Genomic DNA, 24,469 nt, shown 5'->3' on the forward strand with positions numbered 1-24,469 from the left:
AATGTTCATGTTTCAATGAATATGTTATTTATTATTGGCATTAACCTTAATCGTTTTTATTACAATGTAGTGGTAATTTGTTTTTTCATTTTCTCAATCGAAGATTGTATGTTAAAAATAAATCGCTATAATAATATAGTGAAGTAAACATGTAATACTATTAGTTTATTATTCGTGCCAATAAATTATACACAGTTGCAACTTTTGTTCGCAATATAAATTTAAAATTAGAAGTTAAAACTCATCGTTATCATTTTTCATATAGTTATGAGTGATTACAATTATACTTGCAAGACAAAACAACAAAATAAGTATGCATAAAAATTAATTGTACAAAATAATTTATTTAAATATTAAAAATGTTGAGAAAAAAAATTGAAATATTTAACACAACAGACATATATAAATTAATAAAATAAATACGAGAAAAGTAAAAATTACATTATTATAAATGTATATATAAATGATCGTTATTTCGATGTATTCAATTTTATCATCTTCTGAGCTTGAAAAGTGTGATGACCATTCCAATATATTCAGTTGATATTTAAAATTATACTCACATGGAATCATTTAACTAAAATATCATATACTAATAATGTACATCGTATAATATTTTTATGTACATTTTTTGTAGTAAATTAATAAACACAATACAATTAGATTATTTTTATTGGCTCTATCATGTCGACATGATTGTATGAGCGCTTTTACATTTTTAACATGTAAAAATAGAACAGATATTTAATAAAGTTGTATTATTAATTTAATTTTGTTTTTATTAAAAAAACAGCAAAATAATTAAAAACAAAACTTAATAGGAAAATGAATCAAAATATAAAGCATATAAATAAAGTATAAACAGAAACAGTTATAAATTAATGTAAGTAAAAACGTGGCAATATAAAATAATATTATTATATTGAATTAAATTTAGCATAACATTAAAAGAACAGCGTATGACCAGAAATATTTTAATAATAAATTTTAATATTTTAATTATACTTAATAATATTTGATATGATACTTTATTCTAAATGTACATTTCAATATATTAAACAGTGAGGCATTTCAAAATTAAATTAAAAATTACGTACTTAAATATAACGCGACGAATACCGAACATTTTCAATAATTTATTTTTTTGTCAAAATCGGTTATAACGGGCAATATTGTCTGATGTCTTGAGATCCATTATAACCAATTTAAAATGCATAAAAGTAGATTTATACGTTCATAATTTATTTAATGTATACTCAAAACAGATTACAACCGCACTTTTAATTTTAATTTTTAGTAAGTATTAAACGAGTACAATGCAAAGTACAGTAATATTAGTCACTCTTTTAAATTTCATAATTTTTGAAATATACCTACGTTATTTTTTGCTGACCTCGCAGTTTACAAAACTATTCAAAGCGTTAAAAAATATCAGCTTGGCGTCCAAGCATAAGTAATGCAAATGTTCGAAAATTGTTAAATTTGAGTGAAAAATAAAAATGAAAAAACACTGTTACTCCATAGAGTTGCCTGTGTGTACAGTAAAACGACGGACGGTGTGATTTTTGAAACCAGTCATAATTGGCAGTTTAATAAACCTTCATAAAGTGTTTTGTTATTCAATAAAATTGTTCACCACAAGTAGTGAAATAAACATCCCGTTTAAAAACATGCAACTTGATAAGGATGTAATATATTATATTACCTATTCACACGTCTAATAAGACATTTCCCCTCTTTTAATTATTACGTTAACGGTATTTAAACAAATAAAATATGTTTATAGATCGACTCGCGACTGAAACGGTTAGCTGGCCATTTACCAATCATTTAAATCGTAATCGACGACCAGCAACATTGACCGGTAGGTTAGCAGGAATTTTGCACTAGCACGTTTCCACTTAGAATTATTTGTTCAGTTGTCTAACGTTTAGCTAAGCATTGACAAGTGTTGTGTTTCCACAGCCGATGTGTATCTTGTAGCTGCGCAAAGGTTGCTATGGCTAACTGGTTTTTGGCTTCGTGTCTTCTAGTGACGTTTGTAATTGCTCACGGTTCGATAGTCCCTCGAGGTTACCGACTGGACCTGCATCCATATCCCGGCGACGGAGTGTTCAAAGGCAAGGTCCGCATTGATATCATTAACACCGGCAATAAGTCGGTCGACTCCATCACACTAGACGTTCACTCCACTCTTAATGTTGTCGATCGCGAGGTTAAAGTCACTCGTGTTGCGAATTTGGACTCGTCAGAAGAAGATGACGTTTCGATGGAAGAAACGTAAGTGTAACGAATATAGATACAATACGCGGACAATGCAGTGGTTAAAGTGGTAAAAATATTGATGAGTACTATAATCACTAAAAATTGATCGGCGTTTCCTTACTTCATTTTTTGGGTATTAGAGAATATTAAACATATTTTTGATATTATGAAATATTTGTTGTCTGTTAAAAATATCACATTTGTTCAATTCATAAATTTGGTTTTTATATCACAGAAAAAAAAAGAGCAGGATTAATAATTATTTAACAATATAATAACTTGACATAAATTTGTTGTTTTTATTAAATAAATTGTGATTTTTAATCCAAATTAATTTTCTCCAGGCTCTAAAAATCCTTAGGATGGCTCTGCCTATTTTGAGCATAAAGATATGTTTATAAGTGCAAAAAAAAATTCATACAACTATTAACAACATAAAACGAAAATTATACATTGTAATTACAATAGTATACATAATCAAATAATTAACATAATCGAGCATATTCCGAAGAAAATAGAATATTTCTTGGAATTCAGCATTTTTTGAGCATATTTAACCAGATATGAAGGGAATATTTATGGCATATTATGAGGTTTTTGTAGTGCATATATTTAACTTTAAAGAACCTAAAAATCCGCTGTCTAACTATAACTAAACAACTTACCTGATATATATTTTATTTTAACTTGTTTACACCATGACCATACCGCTAAAAACAGAATACGAAATACTTCCGTACAACCATTAAATTCTGTTATTTATCACTTCATTTTTAAAACAGCTATTATAATAATAAATAATGTGTTGGTGTGTTGAGTATTAGAGTGTCGGGTACGGAGAGGGTACCTATATTTATACCATATACGTGTTTACTGTTATCTACACGAGCGCCCCGGGAATGAGTATTTGTCTATTTTCGTATAAGTAGGTTAACCTATATATAAGTAGACATGGCGTCTGTTAACCCACAATTATGATAATATTATCTTGTGTTTATTTCTTACATATCGCATTTTATTATTTTATTATAAATATTTTTTCTTCAAAGTCTCAGCTTTTTTTCTTCTTTTTCATATTTATTATTCAATAATAAATTTCATATAATAATACATTTTGTACTTTATGTGATAATTACTAATACCATTGGGCATCCCTCCGGGCATCGGAGACTTAAATTAAAGGGGACGCATAATCTTACCTTAATAAGAAGAGAGACTTTGCCTCCTTCACCCCCTCCACTAGTACAATGGGACAATGCATAATTTTGTGGACACTTTGAACGAATGCCCTTCGATAATAAAACGATTTTATGTTGTAGTTCATTGACCGTTACGAAATTGGAAAAACGAAAAGACACACATAAGTTCCAGATTACGACTAAACAGAGTTTGAAAAAAGACATTACGTATCAAGTAGAAATTTTATTCGATGGAACTCTGGGAAGTGATACGTCCAGTCCGTTCTATCAGTCAACGTATTCTAACTCGAAACACTCGCAACAAAAAAAGTCGGCCGTCATTAATTCTTGAACACGGTTTTATCGATGTACTATATTTAAACAAACTTTTTTAGATGGTACGTGGCAATGAATTTAATGAAAGGAGGAGGAGCGCATTTCGTGTTTCCTTGTTTCGAAAAACCCAATCTAAAAACTTGGATCGAGTTATCAGTGGCACATAAGGGTGACTTCCATGTTCTGACAACTATGCCGTTAATCGACACGACAAATGTGTATGTTTATAATTTACATGTTTAGATCAGATAATGAATTAAAAACTAATTGTGGTTTAAAATGTACAGGACTTCGGAAGGTGTTTGGGTGCGGGATCATTTTTCTAGATCACCACCGATGTCTGTCAATTCTTTGGCGATGTTCCAGTCCGACTTCAAGCATCCTCCCATGAACGGTAATTTCGGACTAAACAAATCGTCGACATAAAAATATTCAACTCTATTACAATATCATCAAAACTGTGTTTGCAGATAACAACGGAGCTAAGGTTGGCGTATGGGGCAAAGAAGACATTCTAAGATCGTTGAACACAGCACAAAAAATGCTCCCGGCCGTTTTAGTGAACCTAGAACTGTACTTGTCTAGACCGTACCCACTACCCGAGTTGAACTTGGTTGCGCTTCCTGGTTATACCGACGATAAACCTATTGACGCCTGGGGACTGCAAATGTTTCGAGAAGTAGATCTTTCCAAGAAACGCGACGACTTCTGGGTAGCTCATCTCCTTGCCAAGTATACATCTTTGCAATGGACCGATCATCTTACAACGCCGCTGTTCCCGACATCTTTAACACTGGCTCTTTCGAAGTTCTTGGCCGACAAGGTGGCGTGGCAGGTAAATACGTTCTAGTGCTTGTGATTATTTTCAAAATAACGGTTGAATTTTAAACGATTTCAGTTGGAAAAACCCGTGTTTAATTCGTATGTAAGTGACATGTATGGAATGTATTTGGAATACGATAAACCTGGTTTCAGAGAAATTAAATCACAAATGGAAGCTTTAAACGCGACGAAAAGTAAGCAATACTAGGCATATTTTAAGCGCACATTAACCGTTAAAAAAACCATGATTAATGTATTTAGTTCAATTTGTACTGGAAATGCTTGAACACATATTTGGACCTTACTCATTTCGACAAACAATCCAATACTTTATGTCCAGCAAGTACGTCTAAAAATCAATACCAATAATATATTCACATCAACACTGCTAACATTAACTAATAACTGTTCTTATATATTCATCGATTTCAAAATTAATTATTACTTTTTCTACCCAATAACTTTCTTCAAACATTTATCGGCGTCATTTGTAAAGTGTATTAATGGTATACGGTTTTTTATTCAAGGGAATACCACGCTTACTCCGAAACAGATTTCTGGAACAAATTATCAGACGGTGCATATCACGCAGGCGTATTAAAAAGAGTACGTTTTACACGGTTAATATTTCGCGTACACATTCAATTGATTTTGATAGTTGTTGATTTGACACGTTAAACATTTCAGAACGAAACTCCCGTTTCGATCGAACAGATCGTCAGACCGTGGTTGCAAGCTGATAGACTGCCGGTGGTCACGTTCCGGAGGAACTACGTTAACACTACCGTTCAAGTTATGCAGGTAACTGGCGCGTTCGCGAGCTATTACGATCGGACGACGCGCGCGTCTCGTCCAAAACCCGTAACAATACCCAGTGCTCGACTTGATGGTGGACGCAGGGGGATGGAGTACTCCTTCTAATTTTTAGGAATTTTAGCTTTAACTCCTTCTATTATTACGTAATGATTATAACGCTTAATAAGTTTTGGGGACGCAATTGAGCGAGCAGAGTCCTCCTTCTTTGATTTTGACAAGTCGAGCATTGTGTTAATACCGCGGTGTGATTGTAGGAACCGTTCGTGCTGAACGACGACGAGGATGACGTGTCGTTGCCCGCGAAGAATACCGCTAACTATTTGTGGTGGATCCCGAACATCGTGGTGTCCCAGAGCAATTTGACCGTGCAAGTGAAGAACATAACCTGGTTGAAACCGATAGCAAGCCAAGAGGTGGAAATGAAGCAATACAACTTCTCGAACAGTGAGTTCGTGCTGTTCAATCCGGGCAGTTTGGGTAAGTGCGGCAATAGCAATCATTTCGGGAACGGGACGGAGAAATTCGATAACGGTATAAAACGGTTTGGACGGTGTGTTTAACGGTGCGCCGTTTTTCCTAACGCAGGACCGTTCATAGTTAACTACGACCTAAAGAATTGGGAATTGATAGCGCAGTATCCAAAGCGGTTTCCGGTGAAAATCCGCCAACAACTTTTGCACGACTCGCTGACGTTGGCTCTGTCTGGTCGGTTGTGTTATGTGTACGCGTTCAACGTGAGCAAGCTTATCGAACAAGAACCGGAACCGGCCGTGTGGAAAACGTATTTCGGGCTGGCCACGAGGTTGCGTGCCAAGTTCCAAGGGACGCCGGTGGCGCCCAAGTACGATGTCAGTAAATATTTGAACGGAACGCGCGTGCCGCGGTGTACATTAAAGTAACCGATGTGATGCCAATATGCACTTGGGCTTATTTTTTTTTTCTTTTCATGTTGCTATCCGTTCGAAAACAGTTGTACTTGAAGAAAATGTTAAAGTCGGTGAACGCGGCGTTGGAGCAACCGGAACGCACCGAGTCCAGTTGGAAGTCGAACTTCCGCGCGGAGAACAAACGTCTGCTGTGCGAAACGGGACACGCGACCTGTCTGACCGAGGCCCGGGAGGTGCAGTCCAGGACGAACACGTCGAACCCCGACGAGGATAAACTGTACGTTGTTAGTGTAAGCCGTATACGAGATATGACTTGTTAACGCTTCTTTTCGCGGACACGCTCTCACATCATGTCTTCATATTGCCCCGTGGTTTGTAGGTTTTTAGAAAACTACCTGTGCATACTGCTTGGCTACGGGACGCTGGACGAGTGGGAGTTCGGGTTGCACAGGATCATGTACTACCCGAAGAACAAGTCTCAGACCGAAAGGTTGTTCATATTCAGATCGCTAGCGAGCTGTCCGAAAAACGAAACGAAATTCGTCAGGTAATATTTTCCATGACACGGGTCGCGCACCACGGAGCGACCCGAATATTATGCAAAAATGTGTTTTTCTTTATTTTTGTCGACCAGAATGTTGAACTTGACGTTGATGAGCGGAGATCATAAATTTAGCGAAGAAGACATGTTGACAATGTTGACCGTCATGAGCACAGTATCTTTGGGACACGAGACGATGTTCAAATTCATGATGAAGAACTTTGAATATCTAAGCACCAAGTAAAATATCGAATAATTACGCAGAAAAACACTGCGGGTACTGTTTGAAAATCGATACAGTTGTATGTTTAAATTGTCATTATCTGTTTAGATTAGAGAAAACCGTGTGGGAATATTTTATTAAGACTTCGTTCAGCAATTTCAGAACAGAAGAAGGGCTTAATAGGGTTTGTATTTGATTGTCAATATTTCGTTAAAAAAAAAAAAAAATCAAAAATGTAGAATTACATTTTTTCACTTCTATAGGCCATCGAGTTTTATCAAAAGAATAAACGACATTTCATTTCTGTGGACGATATTATAAAAACGGCGTTGGAAAAGGTTAAGATTCAGGTGGACTGGGTAAAAAAACACCTTACTCCGTTAGATGGTTGGCTCACGAATGCATTACAAGAACCGTGGAGACCTCATGAGTTCCAATTCAGAGATGTGCCTTCATTTGTTATTGGATAAATAATATAAAACATTAATTGCTACATAATAGGATTTGTATATTAATTAATTAATTAATTTCTTTATTAATTTTAAAACACATTAATTCACAAAATATTTAAAAACAAAATTATTTTATTGTATTACCATTTGAACGAAGCATTTTCGTTTACAATAGTAGCGGCTTCCAAACTGTTTACGAATTCATTGTATGATGTCTTCTTTGAAATTTGTACTGTTAGCTTGCCACAATGATTCTGTATGAAAAATAATTATACATTAAACGATAAACAATAAAGAAACGAAAGCATATTACACATGACATTCGTGAATTTTATTATTTTAAACGTACTTTCTCGAAATTAATACAGGAATCCAAAACGTCCGAATTGGATGGTCGAGCGATAATTGTATTAGCTGCAAGTTGCGTATTGTTAGGAATGAATTTTTTTAATGCTTTTAACTGGTTCATAAGTACGTCTATGGAACTATTTATTTCTTCCTGAAAACATTCGAATTTTAACGGTTACATTTAAATACAATAAAAAAAACATTTATGGAAAAAATATAAGTTATACAAATGTTTAACATGCGCTTTACCAAATGCGCATTGCTAGTCAGGTTATTCATGTTTTCTCATTTCATTGTTTTGTTATATGGATAAAACAAGAAAACATAATGTGGCCCACCGTGTACCACACATTTTTGTGCCGATATTACTTTTCGATATTATTTAAAATAAGGTACGCATTTACAACAAAAATACTTGAATCGTTAATTGTTCGCATGGCAATGAATTAGCCGGTATCGTACCTTTTTCTTGGAGTTTTCGCTCAATAGCTCGAAGTCGATATTGTCTAACAACTGCAACCGTTTCTTAATGTCGGATGGACAGCCGTCCAACAATAAAAGGTTAACGGTTTCTCCGAATCCTTCGATAATCTTCGCCAGTTCTACTGCAATTGTTCCGCCCCACGATTCACCGACAATCGTGTACGGTCCCTCCGACTGGATTTGTTTCAAAGGCTGCGAACAATGAGACGCGCGCGCATACCATTTTAAAACCAAAAAAACGTATGTTATGTCGAATAATAAGCATCGGCAACGTGTGTCATACCCATAGTAAGCCGAGCGCTGCGTTCTCGACGGAATCGACGTACGACGGGAATTTAGCGCAGAACACCGGGTGCATGATCTTTTTGGTAAATGGTTCTATCTGGGGAAGCCCTAGACCGGGAATGATGAACACCGGCAACAGGCCACCGTCGTTACCCGTGTTTGGGAGACCTTTGGACACGCATTTGTCGAATTGCGGATACTCCGGTAAGTCCACGCTGAGGCCAAGCAATTCGTCGACGGTCTGAGGTAAATACTCGGATAGTGTGTTTAGGTTTTCTGCGGGCGGAAAATATTACAAACACGTTTTTCACTTAAAAATGAAAAATAAAACATTATACACGTGTGCTATTATCGTCCATACCTTTGGGTTTTAACGAATCGCTGACGACGACCGTAACGGGTTTAGAGTCTTCTAAGGATTCTATTAGTTTGTTCATGTACTTCAGGATTATTTCCGGCTTACGGATTGACTTGTCGCACTGCAAATTGATACAATTGGAATTGGCGTTGTTCCTGGATTCACAAACTCCATCCGCGTCACTTTGTATGCATATGAAGTGTTTCAGATCCGGTAAAACATTTCTACATGCGCTGTCGATGTTTTTCAATTTGCTATCGCTCTAAACGTGATACGACGAATTAAAATAATTTTAATATATTTATGTACATATTGCCAAGGGTTAGCATTAACTTGTGAAAAAATTATGTTGTTATCGATTTTAATGGGTTCAAGGATAATTCTATATTTATAATTAAAGTAAAATCGCGTCGAGGGAAAAAAATAACAATCATAGTCACTGCGTTATAATATTAACTTCTACCTTACTGATTCAGGGATTTTTTTTTTTTTTGATTATTTATTCATTTAAATTGTATAAAAATCGTTCAGTTATTTAAGTACTAAACGTACCATTTCCACGCAGAATATTGCTTCGATTTTTGTATACGACGTGAATTCTCGTAATACATTTTCGCCGTTTCTGATGGTGTTAAACCTTTCAACCGAAGTCATAATAAACGAAACGTCACAATATTTTTGTATTAATGAATATATAATCTTTTGACTTCTCTTCATCACTGCAGCGGTTCCGCTAATGATAAATATCAATTTTTTGGCATCTTGTTCGAGTAACCAGTTGACAGTGTTAATCCATAAATTCGTCATAGACCCAATGATTACATATGATTTATCTTTTTTTACGAATCTGGGATCCAAGTTATTTGACTCAATTGGTATTATCCGTTTTTCCAAACTGTGGACACTTTGTTTAAATGTGAAATATAAATATCATTCCCAAGAAAATTTTTATAAATATCATACACTGAAACTGGTTGATCTTACTTTGTTGACGACGTACTAGTTATCGTTGCTTTGTCGTATAGTCGACAAACTGTTTTAGCTTTGATACCATTCTCGATAAGGTGCTTGAGATGATTTTTCATTTCAGCTGATGAATTCAGCACGTGCAACAAGTCATTAACACCGTATAACGTAACGTTATACAAAAACGAATACGTACCTATATATTTGTTATAACGATTATTACTGTACATTCTCTGACATTTATTTAAGTAAATTAAGTATTTTTATAGGGAATATATAGCATGATAACTAATTATACTCGTATATTAATTATATCAGATACGTTCACAATGAAGGGTTTTATGGGTTCAAACTCCTCCCACCCAAATGCAAAAAAATTATTAAATATATTTTTATAGGGTAAAATTGATATATAGATTATGTAAGCATGACAATTTATAACCCCCCCCCCCCCCCCAAAAAAATAAATTTTTTGCATACGCGCCTGAATTATAAAAAATAGATAATTCGATTTCGATTAAACAATTCTCACCGATTTGCGTGTGGACATCCACGTCTTGTGAACCAATGTGTATAAAGGCACCAAACTTATTAACACATTGAAACGACGCCCCAAGAAATTCTGTTGGTAAAGCATGGATAACTATGTCACATCCTTTCTCTTTTGTCTGACTCAACAGTTGTACTTCAAACTTGTTATTGTTGATATCAAGTATGTTGCCACTATTCAACTATATTAATATAAATTATTCAAAGTCCTTCAGCTAACGAAATTTTAGTGCTAAAGCGCTAATGCTATTTGATATATTCTATCAGTAATTACCTTTGGGAATATGCTTTTTAGAAATTCAGATTGTTCGTTATTATAGGTAGTCACGTAGATGTTACAATTAAATGACTGAGCTACTCTAACAAAAGCTTGACCGTCCAGTGAGCACGCGTCATGTATAAGAACGGAATCTCCAGTTTTAACACGTGCCTTGATAACCAAACAGTAGTAAGCCTGCAACATTATATATATGGACACATTTTCATGGAATACAATATTCAAAATAGATAAAATTGAATATTTACCATTGAATAAGCTAACGGGAATTTAGCTGCTTCTTGCAATGTAAATTCAGAGTTTACATACCATTTGAGAATATCGTCAATTTCAAATAACTTAGTCTTAATGTTAAATTTTGATAAGCCTATTACATTTCTTCCTTCGTTGTCTACACCTGAATATTGGGTACATACTTCTTCTGCCTATATCAAAAGCGAACAAATATTAAACAAAACGTATTATCCATATTAATTTTATTTAATCTTTGAATGTATTTTGAGTTTACCATAATATCAGTCTTGAACGATTCTATGTATTTGATTGTCAAATCGCTAAAAGTATAATGTATACATATTAAAAAAACCCAAAAGAAATTTTAATTTTAAATTTCTTTTTTATACTAACCTTCCATTATGAATGTATTTTTGTAGATCGATATCATCTAATCCTGTGGATGGTTTATCATTTAATGGAAGAATGTTATAATTACCCCAACTATTGTTTTTTAGTATATTTTGTCTTAATCCTTTAAATAATTGTTCTCTAAATAATGTTTTGGTCAAATCAAACGGTTGTGCACTGTCAAATTGTACAACGTACCTAAAATTAAAACTATACATAAATATTGTTCTTTAAATAAATAGATATTATGAGTATAATCATAGTACCTAAAACCAAGAGGAGATTTAATATTTTCAATTTCTTGTACAACTTGTAGACAGCTATCTGAATCAATTTTAATCAAAACTATTGGCGACATGTTACTAGTTAAAATTTTAAGACCTTGTTCTATATTATCTTTCCATGCACTGTTCTTAGTAGTTACTTCTAAAATTTTATTTGGTAATTTCATTGCTCGTGTTATGAGTCGATACATAGAACCGTTATGTTCGTATTGAATAACTGTGGTATAATTATCATCAATTATTAATTCCTTTATCAAAACAAATACTCTTCCCGCGCACATTTTAATCTCTTTATTTAATTTCTCATTTAAATGTTCAGTAACTAATAGCAATGTGTCATTTGATTCTAAATCTGTTATCTGAACATTTGAATGTTCTTGAACATCTGCCTAATGGACAAACAATGTAGCTTATAGTATTTTAATAAATATAAGATGAGTATTAGTTAACCTTTAAAAATGGTTGGACTTCAAAAACCTTTTGAAAAGGTTCTATGAATTTAGTATCATTGATTTTTAATTTTGTTCTCAATTTTGATGATGTTTGAAATGTATTTTTGACAAGTTGTAGACAAATGCTTAAAAACTGAGTGAAATTCTAGAAAAATGTACAAACAGTATGAATAAAATTATAGTATCTTCATCGTAAAAACAATAAAATTAATAAATTACATGAATTTTTGGATTAGACTGGTCTACAAATTGAACTTTTTGGATATTCAAATTTATAGGTGCTGGACATATTGTTGGGAATACGGAATTTTTTAGAATTTCAATCTCTACTCCGGGTCCTCTTACAACGTTAGTTCGGGTATCAAAAGTAATATAAACCATTGATCCGTGAGTAATTGTTTTAATCTTTTCTTTGTCAATGACTAAACTTCTGAACCAAGATGGAAGTAAAGGTAAATCATGGTATGATTGAACGTCAGAAAACATTTTTAATTGCATCATTGAATTCAGATTAATGTTAAAATCATTGTTCCAAATTATATTTGCCAATAAACCTAAAAACTTATAAACTATATAATAACGCAAGTATTTTGACTTTTTAGTATTATAACTAAGTATGCAAAAAACATCGAATACAATACCTTTATCATGAATAAGAATTTTTTGAATTGTGCTATATGGATTCGAAAAATATATATTATTTTCAGCGAATATTCTATAGACCTCATTATCTGGTATCCATTCATCTTCAATATTAACATCATAAGCTGTTGGGGGCTCCGGACTTATAAGATGATTTTTATCATCCATATATATTAACCCCGATATTAATACATTATCATTTTCAATTACTTCGAAATTACCGGTACCGATTTGAATGTGTGAATAAAAACCATTTGATTCTAAAACAATGTTTTTTTTATATTTTCTAAATGCTCTTAAAAAAATATGCATATACAAATTTTACGCGTTTATATTTTATTTTTTAAATATTTAGTGCATCTCATATAAAATTATAATATTATACGGTACATCGGAACTATAACCATCTTAAAATCATATTAGTATCAACATTTTAAAATATTATAAAAAAACACATTTAATATTAATTGTTTAATTAATATAATTAATTATTAATAATTTATTAAATAATCGTATCAAACAATGATAAATCCATTATTAACGATAGTAAATATAAACATTTATGGTATATTGTAAATTAAAGTTATAAAAGGTCTGTCACTTAAAATTGTTTATGTGAATATAGAAAATTTGGTGTGATTTTTTATACGCTAGAAACAATAGATTTTAGTTGTTTAAAACACATGTACAACATATATGATACACAAAATAAATAAATAATATTTTAAATTATAAAAAATAATTATATTATTATACTATAATATAGTTGTATTATACAGTACCATAGTGCTATAGTATTTTATTTTAAATAAATTACTTGTTATGTATGTAATTTTAAAAAATATTGTATTACCTTCTGCAGAAGAAATAAGGGGCGTATGAACAAAAACATTTTCAAATACCGCCTGACACTGTTTGCCTTGGAAAATTGACGGTTTTTTCTCTAATGTTCTCAACACTTCTGTCTAAATCAATAAAATTAATTGAATAAACCATTCAAAAATAAATTGTGGTTGACTTACGATGATAAATGATAGAGGCACTACGACTTCACCGTGGACTTTATGTCCTAAAAGATGTCTTGACGTTTTATCACGTAAACAAACTTCTTTATAATCTATTTTTGACTAAAATTATAAATAAAAACATTTAGTAAACTATAAGTTACTTCACCATAGAAAATAAACGCTTACAGAACCATAATGTGTATTGATTGGCCAAGTTTCTTCGTGATTCCAATATATGAGTGGGGTTATACTGGGAGTACCTCTAGATACAGGGAACTCCGGTAAAGGATAAATGGCACTTAGATCTAACTGAAGACCACTGGAATACAATTCACCGAGTGTTTTTAGAAAATATTTTAGGGGGCTTTCACTTCCTCGTTTAGAAACAGATAGAATTTTGCATGAACTATCCAAGCTAGATTTTAAGATCCCTTGAAATAGACCATGAGGAGCTATTTCTATGACTATAACATTTTTTGGTACTTTTTTACAAATTTCAGAAAAGTAAACTGTGCTTTTGAAATTATTTGCGTGATATTGACCAGAACTCCATTGGGCTAAATCACTATTCCAATTTTCCTCTGGTACAGAAGTCGACAACCATTTTGAAGATCGTTTTTTAGGATTCGGTACAGCCTAATAAAAATTGAATTCATTATTATTTCTAAAATATTTGACCATAAAACTAAATTTAAATTTACTTTATCAATAAACTTTTTAACAAATTCTGCTTGTTTTCTAACCATTCTTGAATGGTATGCAATACCATTTGAATTAACAGTTTTAACAAAAATATTTTGTTTTTTCAAAGTTTCCAAGTAAATTTCCATGTCTTCAGCTGGACCGCTTAGAGTCACGTTATTCTCAGAGTTGTGACATCCTATGTCAATAGAGGGTGGTAAATCTGGAATATTTTGATAATTTAATCCTGAAATAACCAAAATATTAACATTATTCTCCATACGCATTATACTTTATAAAGTTACACTTACCTACCGATGCCATTAGGCCTTTTTCTGGCATTAGAAATTCTGATACTTTTCCTCTAGAATATGCTGCCATTAGAGTTTCATACTTATTAAAACATCCATCAGCATACGAGCATCCATTTTCTCCCAAAGAATGACCAAACATACCATCAGGTCGAATACCAAGTTTAGTCAATAGATCCACAAACGCAATCTAAAAAACAGGGGTCACATTAAAAAAAATATATACCATCTTATGTTTTCGGATATTTAAAAGTTATATAATTTCAGTGTTTTATTATATTCAGTATAATATTTTAGCATAATTTATTTTATTCATTAACGTAATCGTATATTGAAACATTTGATATTTTCCGTTTTAAGTTATTATATTTTTAAACGTTATATTAATTTTTTGCTTTCTGTTTAATAAAGAATCTTTATTTTTCATTTTTTTAGTTTATTTTTTTTTTCATTTTTTCTGTTATAAAGTTATAAAGTTCCACTAAAATATAAATCAATTATAAAATATGGATATTTATTTTATTTTATTAAATATTAATATATTTTTAATTAGATCTCAGATATTTAATTTAGTTATGAGATATTTTTACTGTAACTCACGTGAATAGTAGCTATTGCTAAAAATGCAACCGTCGGTTTTTTTTTGAGAATTTCAGGATCTTTATTTGTGATGATGTCAACTATATCATAACCAATGGGTCTGAGATATTTATCACATTGTTTAACACTTTCCGCAAAACACGGTATTTCCATTAAATCTGATGCCATTCCAGGCCATTGTGATCCCATACCAGCAAAAACAAACCATACGGGACGATTCATTTCATTAATTTCCTACGGAATTCCAATGATCACGTATTGAATTAAATAACTAATAATTTAAAATGTACCTACTTGTAATCCAATTGATGGGGAAGATCCTGAGTTAACTATTGCATAACCTCGATGAAAATGGCCTACAATATTATCTTTAAAAACATTTTGAATAAGTCCAAGATATTCGTCATCTCTAGGTAATGATGTAACTCTATCTATTGCCTCAGAAATGCCTTTTTCTGTTCTAGATGACAAAAGAATCAATCTTTGACTAGGTCCTAGTTGAGAATATTCCTTGGTCTTTGGATTTTGCTTGAGTAAAACGTGACCAATAGATGATGGCATGCCTAGAGTAGTTGTCGCAATTATTGGTCCATCTAACTTTGTAGGTTCGGTTACCACCTGTTAGAAATTATTTAAATATTTAAATAATGAAGTTAAACTTATATTTTATAATTTTTACCTTCATCGTTTTATTTTTCAATGCTTCGATTTTATTATTCGGAGATTGAAAGTTGATATTAGGAGGAATAATACCAGAATCCAACGTGATTAATGCTTTAACTACTGATATCAAACTTGATGCTCCCTCCGTATGTCCTAAATTGCTTTTGATCGATCCGATCGGTAAAGGTGAGGTTCTTTGATTTTCACAGAAAATTTGAGATGATACATTAAGTTCTTTTTCTTCGTAATACTAAATTTAATTTATTTTTAGAATTATTAATTCACTGTATATGGTCAATTATTTATAAATACTTTGCAAGCCGATCCATCCGCTTCTAAATAAGAAACGCTTGCTGGTGATACTTTACAATTTTCATAGAATGATTTTAAGAACTCTCGAATGGAATCCTCAGAAGGTCGTATTAAATTGACTGCTTTTTCCATGCAGATTCTAGCATCAACGTGTACAATTGTACCGTAGGAACGTAATGCTTCTGTAGATCTTTGTAGGAGTAGTACAACAACTCCTTCACTTCGACCATATCCACTAGCTATAAATTAAATCTTGAAATTTGAATGGAAAATTAACGATGATATTTGCTTACCATTTTCATCAAATGATCTACATATGCCATCCACACTAAGTTTTTCTAATCCTATCCAATGTTTAGCCATATCTGGATGCCAAATGATATTGGTTACGCCGACCAATGCTGTCTCAACTCTGCCCTTTGCCACGTCATCAGCAGCTTGTTTTAAAATTTCTATACCACCGATCCAAGACGAATCAATTGTATAACTCGGTCCTTGTAAGTTGAGTAAATTTGAAACTCGGTTTGCCAAAAGAGCCCTGACGTGTGCAAGAAGCCAAAAAGGGGTTGTTAATTTATCATCACATCCAATTGCTTCGCTATCACTAACACATGAAGCGGTGTAGACAGATGACTTTGACCCATATAGATATTTCGGATTCAGTCCTTATCAGGGGATAAGATAAACAAAATAGGATTAATATTTTATATAACTACAGTTTTTTTTTTTTTTTTTTAATGCTAATTCTGAACTTAAAATACCTGCATCCATAATTGCTTCGTAAACTCTTTCTAATAAACATCTAGTCAAAGGATCCATTGCTTTTATGATTCGAGAATTAACCCCTATAAATGTGTCATCCAATTTCTGTGTCACGCTAATTTTTCCAGTTGCAGCAGGAACACCGGGCCAATCATCTATAGGCGAATTAAATTATAATTAAAATAAATATTATAAATTAATTAATTAAAATGTATAGGTTATATTTGTTTCTGTCAATATTATTATTAGTGTTACTGTATATTGTATATAGGTATAAAATTAACTAAATTAAATCATATATTTCAAGCTAATATACGAGTACCTATATACTAAATATTATATTATAGTAGTGAAGAGCAAGTCATTCTTTAACACTACTGATAAATTTAGTCTAAAAAATAATTCCACTTAAAAGAGTTGGATTAAAATTTTGTTTAACTCTTAGTTTAATCTCATATTTTTTTAGTATATTATTAGATTAAACATTCATATTTTGCGGTACTTCAAAAAAAGTTTTTTCAAGATTCAATAGTTTTTTCAATAAAAAGTGACAACATTTCAAAATGCTAGAGAAACATTTTCTACCTCATAAAATAACAGTTTTTATTTATTTTGACTTGATACTTACAAAATAATTTTATAGATATGTGACATAGATATTTTAGATTATACTTTTATAAGTTAATAATGTTTACTATTAGTTATTTATTAATTTTAAAAATTTAAAAATTAAAGAAATGTTTATAGGAATTTTCATCATTCTTTAATTTTTTTCGTAAAATTTTAGCTATTTAGTTATATTATATTTATTATATTTATTATAATTGTTTAAAGTCATATTTTTTTCATCTTAACACATTTCTTTAACTAATTTTTTTTACAATATACAACAAATCGAGTAAAATAGTAAATAAAAACTTTTTAAAAGCTTTACAAACCTTTTAATAAATACATAGTTCTTATTTGAACGATTTAATACTGAAATTGCTTAGAGTCTTGTGAAAAACTACATATATTAGTTTATTCTGGTAAAATAATAAGTGAGTACTACGAATATTTCATTAATAAGGTAAATTATTAAAAAACTTAACATTTTTTAAAATATATTTTATTTATATTACGAAAGTTTTTAAAGTTACTACTTTTTTATCGAAACAAAGATTAACATAGCATATATTTATAATATATGATACACTGACCTTTGCTCAGATGCGAAAATGTATCACTGCTTTTAATTTCAGACCATAACTCGGTCATAGTGTCGAAGCGACGGATCTCTATTCTATTCATATCTCTCAATATTTTAACATTTTAATAGTTTTAACCAATTTATATTTATATTATACTATGAATAAATAGTTCATTTTCATTATTAATATATCTGTATTTGATAATCTACATAAGGTATGTAGATTGCCAACTATAAAATTAAATAATAATAAATAGTAACTTAATTATATAACGTACATATATATATATATACTTTCGATTCATTCAGTGATCCGTCTCAACTCTTAATAGTCTTTTTTATATTTTTATTCCTATGCATTTTAGCTATTTTATTAAACCACAATAGAAGTTTACAATTAATTACAAGTCGCCTAGTCGGTAAATGTATTATTGTGGAAGCAATAACGTACTATCGGTGAGAAATAGGATTCAGTACTTTTATACTCTTTCTCACTCCGCATACTAAAAAAAAAAAAAAAAAAGGATAACTAAAGGAAAAAGGAAAACTATTTATTGATATAGATGTAGGCCGATTTATTGAGAAATTTAGATGGTGGTTAACAAAAGACAATAATCATTTTATATCCATTATACAATACTTAAACGTGGGTGAATTGTTACAGTATACGTTTCAAAGGTAATAATATCGTTTTTGTCCTGAAGATTAAACATAACAAATTTTCAGCTAATTCCAGACCTAATCGAATAAATTTACATAATTTATTTTAAACGATATTAACAATGGAGAATATTTTATCGTTGTATAAATTAATCACACTATTTTAAATGTATATTAATTTACATATTTATTAAATAGTTTTAACTACATAGACGATTTTATAGTTACATTAAACTTTAATGTCCAAAATATTTTCTGTTAATATTTATATTAATTAATAGCTATACATTTTTATTTGTGCAAAATGTAATAAACTATTCATTCATTTTTTATCGTATAATGTGTATTATATACATTAATTGAATAACTTAAATTGTATTAAAAATTAATGTTAAGTATTTAGAATAATTATATCATTGAACATTATATACAAATGAATTCAAATCATAAAAAAAGACTAATTTAAAAAATATTTATTACAAATATCTTATGGTTCATATAAATAGAATATATATTATGAAGTGTATAATAAGATTATATTTGAAAAAATATCATCATATGTTATTTTATAAAAAATCTATATTTTTATAAAAATAAAATAATACATTTAATTATTAAACGGTTATTTTGATGTATGTGAGGTTAGATTAAAATATAGGCGACAAAACCATTTATGAGAAATAATTGGTTTTTCTTTTTCGTGTGTACGGGACGATTTTCAAATTTACCAAATTTGACTACACACTGTATAATTTATTGATATCTTTTTAGGCTCATTCAGTATATTATATTTGATTTTTTTCTCAGTTAAAGTGCTTTAATTGTACTTTTGTAGCAATATTTTTTGTTTTCAATAAAACAAATTACGAGCACTATAACTATTACTATACTGCTTCCATAGATTTGGAAATAACTGTAGCAGCCAATATAGCAAATTTCTAATATATTGGTCCGGTTCTCAGTCATCTAAATGTACCATAAAATTATGTTTGATTAGTGCGTTGCGATACACATTCATAATTATTTTCGACAAATATGTTAGGCGTATGTGTAATAACAAATTTACGTGGTTTTATAGAAAAATAATTTACATAACTTGAAACATGTAATTAAATATCATATTCTACTATAAGTGTTTTTCGAAAAAAGAAACTTCATTCCTTATTATTATTATATATAAATATCAATGAGAATTTTTAATGAGAGCAGTAATAATAAGTTCCCAAACAAATATTACATAATATTACCAAGATATTCAGTTATACCGGTTTCCAGAGGCATATTTAGGGGAGGGGTGATTCGGGTGTTATAACACCCCCCCCCCATCGACCGTATTTTACGTATTTTATGGTATTTCACCAAATTGCAAACTTACAGTATAATTTGCCCTACACAAGTACTGGTCTATTAAATTTTAAAACCCCCTCTTTTTATGAATCCTGGATACGCCACTGCCGGTTTCCAGTTCTGTTAACTGCAAAGTGATATTTTTAAATATATTTTGCATGAATATTAAGTGCTATTAATGCAACAATGTTTTATGGAAATCTGTATTTATATTATAATTATTAAAATATACTCATGAAAAATATAATAATAATTTGTTTATGTAATGATCATTAGCATATTATACAACTTCCATAAAAATGTAATATCAATGAATAGAAAAATGATTATTTTTATATTGATATTGGCACTTAACCACAACTAAACACAACTCATGTGTTTATCTAGCTTAAAATTAATTTTATATAGATAAAATTCTGAATTCAAATGAACTTACCTTTATTCCACCTGCAATCATTTTCCGTTACCATATTCACTTTATTATTTAAATTTATCCTAAGGTGTTCCATGTTTTCCGACATGGGGAATTTTCCACCCACGCCGGAGATAACGACTTCAAAATTTTCTTCCTTGACCTCCATATTACGAGCCCTAACAAGTGAATTTTTAGAATATTTGTTCAAATTCTTATAAACGTAATCGATTGCACTACTTTACATGAGCTGGAACAACCGATGGACACGGTAGACCGAATTAAAAACGTAGACTACAACAAAAATTCGTAATTATTAGGTAGGACGTGTCTGATTATCAATACAATCGAATAAATTCATTACGATTGTTAGATGTTGATAGACGTCCGACAACATACGTTATTCTAAGTAGACCTTAATTTCATACCTGTACATGATGAACGATTGTCACCAAATTACATATTCGTTTAAAAGGTCAGGGACAAATGATAATTAGAACATATTATGACAGAATGTACCTACTGTACATTTTGAAAGAAAGAAAAACTCATAAACGATTAGAATTGTTCCTGAATTCGATAAATAATTAATTACTTTAATTATTTAAAACACGAATTGCTTGCCATAGAACTAAAAAGCATCTTACTATATTGTAGTTGTCATAATATTTAATAAAAATTTAAGGTTTTTACCGTACGTAACTTCAAAGGAAACTTGCTTATGTCGGGCAATCACTTCACTGCAGTCATGCAATAATTTTATCGATTACACTACATGTTATTTTCAAAACTATATGGGATTAAATGCTTTGTTTTTCCGTAGAAATTCAGTAAAACATCTTCTCTGTGTACTGATATCACACATGTATCCGAGGATTTACTATAATTTCCACGCGCCGCTCTCGGAATTAAAAAATTATAGTAAACGCTTCTTGTACTCGAGAATATTTGTTTTTGCCCCGTCCCGATCGTTCGGTTTAAGCCGCGTCATTTCGGAAACGCCGTGTTTTAAAACTATTTATTATTTATTATTTTTCTATTTACAATTGTCGTTTTTAAAGAGGGTCGCATCGTATTAAATATCCAATTCAAGGGAGGTGTGCGAAAGATCACGTCGAGCACATAACACACGAGGTGGGTCTCTCTCTCTCTCTCGCTCTCCCTCTCACTCACTCTCTCTCTTTCTCACTCTCTCTCTCTCTCTCTCGCCCTCTTTCTCTTTCCGTTTTACCGGTTGAGGTACGTAGGAACACCTATTATGCGTGTGCGTGTATGTGTGCACTAATGAATTAGCAAACACGCAATCGCCTTTAACAGGCGGTGGAAACGGGATAGACGAGTAGCGCCCTTTTAAAGTGCCCCCTCGGCCCGTTGCAACCGCAATACGAGGCTGTTATTATTACGATTATTACGATTATTATTATTATTACCGTGGTGGTTGTTATTACAACGGCTATTATTACGTGTCGTGATTAATCGCACCCGGACACACAGCAGCAGCGGCAGCAGCAGCGGCACACACCCCGACACCGCGAAGCCGGTGTGAATATAAACACGTTGAGGGTCACACCTGCGGTTCACCGCGTCTACTGCGCGCGTACCTGCGTCGGTTGATAATGTAACCAGCATCTAGCATCCGTCCCCGTACGTGCGTGATGCAGCCCGTTCCCGTCGCTGTGCACCAGACAATGGACCGAAGACCCCGGGAGTGTGCACTGCACGTGAACCGTGCGCGACGACGCTACCCTGTGTCAGTGGCGTGGTGACGAAATCCCGGACTCTGGCGCAACTATATAAAACCAACCCGCCCGCCCGTACAAGAAAAAATAATAGTGATTAACGCTGCGGCGTAAAACAAAAATACCGTTGGAAAAAATCTCGCCACGCGTCAACGTCAAACACAACAGCTGCTACGCCCCTGTGACCGTTCTCAAATAATTGTACGCTGCAGTGTTCGACTGCTGCCTTCGTGCACGGTGTACACTGTAGAGCGTTTCTGTGCGCATATGGCACGTACAGAAATATGCGTGTAAAACAATCCGTTGGGTTTCATTTCAATGCTATCGATTTTTAGATAAGTCGGAAAATCGGGTCACGCCGAACACGTACGCGCTATAATGCGATCGACCAACAGTATTTTATTGTTTTCGTTTAACATATTTTAGTCGAACGCGTCTTCGACCACCTACACATTGCACGGACGGTATTATGGGGTATTATCTACACTTGCATTTAATATATTTTTACGACGTATCGTATAACGCATGTACCGCGCGCGCGCATAAACGTATATTCATCCCTCCAGTCCCCGTCACCGGATCCCATGAACAGGAGAGGGGAGAGCAACGTCCCTCGCAGCGTGCGAAACCCTTCGTGGCGCGGCACGTCGGGTCCGAGCCGGGCAACGATGAGCGCACGCAATCGCGGGGGCGGAGCGCGACGGTTATACGGGGCACGCCCCCGGCGCGAGCTGGGCGCGGACGGAGCAATAACCGAACTCGAGCGGCGGCCGCGGACAAAAGGCCGCCGCTCTCGACCGGCCCGTGGAAAACAAACGTGTCGTAAACACCTGTTTTTACCTGTTCGCGGGTCCCTAATAACGCACCTCGTCCCGTCGACGTGCAGGGTTCTTTAAAACGCCTGTTAAGTGCCGATGACGGCCATGCGGCGTTGTTCAGCGGCGGCGGTCGCGGTGGTGGATGCGAAACACCTTTTCGACGAAACATCATCACTCGCCGCCGCGCACAAACCCTTTAAACCGAGTCCGCCGAACGCGTGTAACCTATTTCCGCACGTTTATTTCTACGTGTACAGAGCGGCCCCGCGCGGCGCTTTCATCGTTTGGAAACGTATATCCCACGTCTGAAGACGAACTGTTCCAGTTTTGGGATACGTTAAAAAAAATACGCGTGCAATCGAGTTACGGGTAGTTTAATAACGTCCGCGCTGTCGAAAGTTGCCGGGAAAACAGAGGCTAAAATATATGCTTTTTCGTACTGCATGCCTAAGGATATTGTCGTACTCCCCTTTCGAACGTTAACGGTGATGACTAACAAAGTTAAAATAGTTGGTGTTTTAGATTTTGTTGTTGATACATCTTGGAATTTTAAAATTACGTAAAATAATTTAATAAAAAAATTGTAAAATTCAAAACAAATACCATAATATAGAAAATAGTAGTACGGAATTAAAAAATGTGTTGTGGTTAACACATTTTTATTTCGTACTACACAAAGTGCGTCGTACTGCTCACGATGTTAGTCCCTGCGAGAAAAGAAATCTTATTGTATAATATTGCGTATGACGACGGTGAATTTAAAAGCGTTAAGGTGTGTTCGATTTTAAGAGATACGACATCATGTTATCATGCATTATTATATGCTATTATGCTCGTGTAACACGTATTTAACATATTTATAACAAAAATTTGTTGTTTTTACGCAATCTTTAATACTCTCCAGCACCTATAAAAATTGCAAGTATAATTATCATTTGTAATAATTGTAACAACAATTATTATTTGTATTTTGAAGCAATTTTTGGTTTTTGGTGCAACATTGCAACAGATCTCTCCATATTTTTACTGCAACGACTTCGTGTCCAGAGGTCTTACTGTTGCAGCTGGGCAACACTCGAAACATTTACTATAAATAACGCTTACACTAATGCGTAATAAGTAGGCTTAGAGATTTCTAGTATTTGTATATATATTTTTTTAAGTATCAATAAAATAGCAG

General features: G+C 32.6%; 2 protein-coding genes across 5 annotated transcripts; one reads left to right on the top strand and one right to left on the bottom strand.

Moving 5' to 3' along the window:
* Positions 1 to 1,786: 1,786 nt before the first annotated feature.
* On the top strand, positions 1,787 to 7,566 carry LOC112687267 (endoplasmic reticulum aminopeptidase 2-like). Of its 2 annotated transcripts, XM_025559888.1 has the most exons (17): positions 1,787 to 1,864; positions 1,966 to 2,280; positions 3,585 to 3,773; positions 3,839 to 3,997; positions 4,067 to 4,173; positions 4,250 to 4,614; positions 4,678 to 4,795; positions 4,863 to 4,944; positions 5,129 to 5,207; positions 5,289 to 5,402; positions 5,672 to 5,894; positions 6,003 to 6,265; positions 6,388 to 6,581; positions 6,684 to 6,851; positions 6,939 to 7,085; positions 7,177 to 7,252; positions 7,332 to 7,538. In XM_025559888.1, exons 2-17 carry the CDS (start codon positions 2,000 to 2,002, stop codon positions 7,536 to 7,538), a joined length of 2,772 nt encoding a protein of 923 aa, XP_025415673.1. In that variant the 5' UTR covers positions 1,787 to 1,864; positions 1,966 to 1,999. The 2 variants fall into 2 exon arrangements, with proteins under 2 accessions (XP_025415673.1, XP_025415674.1); XM_025559889.1 differs by lacking the exon at positions 1,787 to 1,864 and having other exon boundaries at positions 2,000 to 2,280; positions 7,332 to 7,566.
* A 66-nt stretch (positions 7,567 to 7,632) lies between these two features.
* On the bottom strand, positions 7,633 to 21,155 carry LOC112687264 (fatty acid synthase-like). 3 transcript variants are annotated; one of them, XM_025559881.1, is made up of 30 exons: positions 21,097 to 21,136; positions 20,973 to 21,026; positions 20,757 to 20,911; positions 17,124 to 17,279; positions 16,656 to 17,027; positions 16,363 to 16,601; positions 16,067 to 16,300; positions 15,682 to 16,005; positions 15,388 to 15,621; positions 14,788 to 14,977; positions 14,497 to 14,723; positions 13,982 to 14,431; positions 13,811 to 13,915; positions 13,642 to 13,753; positions 12,788 to 13,048; positions 12,366 to 12,700; positions 12,145 to 12,291; positions 11,677 to 12,083; positions 11,414 to 11,608; positions 11,295 to 11,340; positions 11,035 to 11,211; positions 10,784 to 10,963; positions 10,493 to 10,691; positions 9,979 to 10,156; positions 9,547 to 9,898; positions 8,998 to 9,256; positions 8,635 to 8,912; positions 8,331 to 8,543; positions 7,870 to 8,019; positions 7,633 to 7,774 (listed from the first exon to the last, which is right to left on the bottom strand). In XM_025559881.1, exons 3-30 carry the CDS (start codon positions 20,899 to 20,901, stop codon positions 7,661 to 7,663), a joined length of 6,279 nt encoding a protein of 2,092 aa, XP_025415666.1. In that variant the 5' UTR covers positions 20,902 to 20,911; positions 20,973 to 21,026; positions 21,097 to 21,136; the 3' UTR covers positions 7,633 to 7,660. The 3 variants fall into 3 exon arrangements, with proteins under 3 accessions (XP_025415666.1, XP_025415663.1, XP_025415664.1); XM_025559878.1 differs by having other exon boundaries at positions 20,978 to 21,026; positions 21,097 to 21,132; XM_025559879.1 differs by having other exon boundaries at positions 20,973 to 21,155.
* Between the last annotated feature and the right edge of the window lie 3,314 nt (positions 21,156 to 24,469).

Source organism: Sipha flava, unplaced genomic scaffold (assembly GCF_003268045.1).
Source record: "Sipha flava isolate LNK unplaced genomic scaffold, YSA_version1 339_pilon_pilon, whole genome shotgun sequence".
Classification (NCBI taxonomy): domain Eukaryota; kingdom Metazoa; phylum Arthropoda; class Insecta; order Hemiptera; family Aphididae; genus Sipha; species Sipha flava.

Bases quoted from the DNA above. Each gene is read 5' to 3' on its own strand.
- LOC112687264 (XM_025559878.1), bottom strand. The intron at 12,292-12,365 runs GTAATTTATTAA...ACATTTTTCTAG, and splicing joins AGTCTAATCCAAAAATTCAT to AATTTCACTCAGTTTTTAAG. The intron at 8,913-8,997 runs GTATGGACGATA...TTCCGCCCGCAG, and splicing joins CGATTCGTTAAAACCCAAAG to AAAACCTAAACACACTATCC.
- LOC112687267 (XM_025559888.1), top strand. From the start codon at position 2,000: ATGGCTAACTGGTTTTTGGCTTCGTGTCTTCTAGTGACGTTTGTAATT. The intron at 4,945-5,128 runs GTACGTCTAAAA...TTTTTATTCAAG, and splicing joins CAATACTTTATGTCCAGCAA to GGAATACCACGCTTACTCCG. The intron at 5,208-5,288 runs GTACGTTTTACA...TAAACATTTCAG, and splicing joins ACGCAGGCGTATTAAAAAGA to AACGAAACTCCCGTTTCGAT.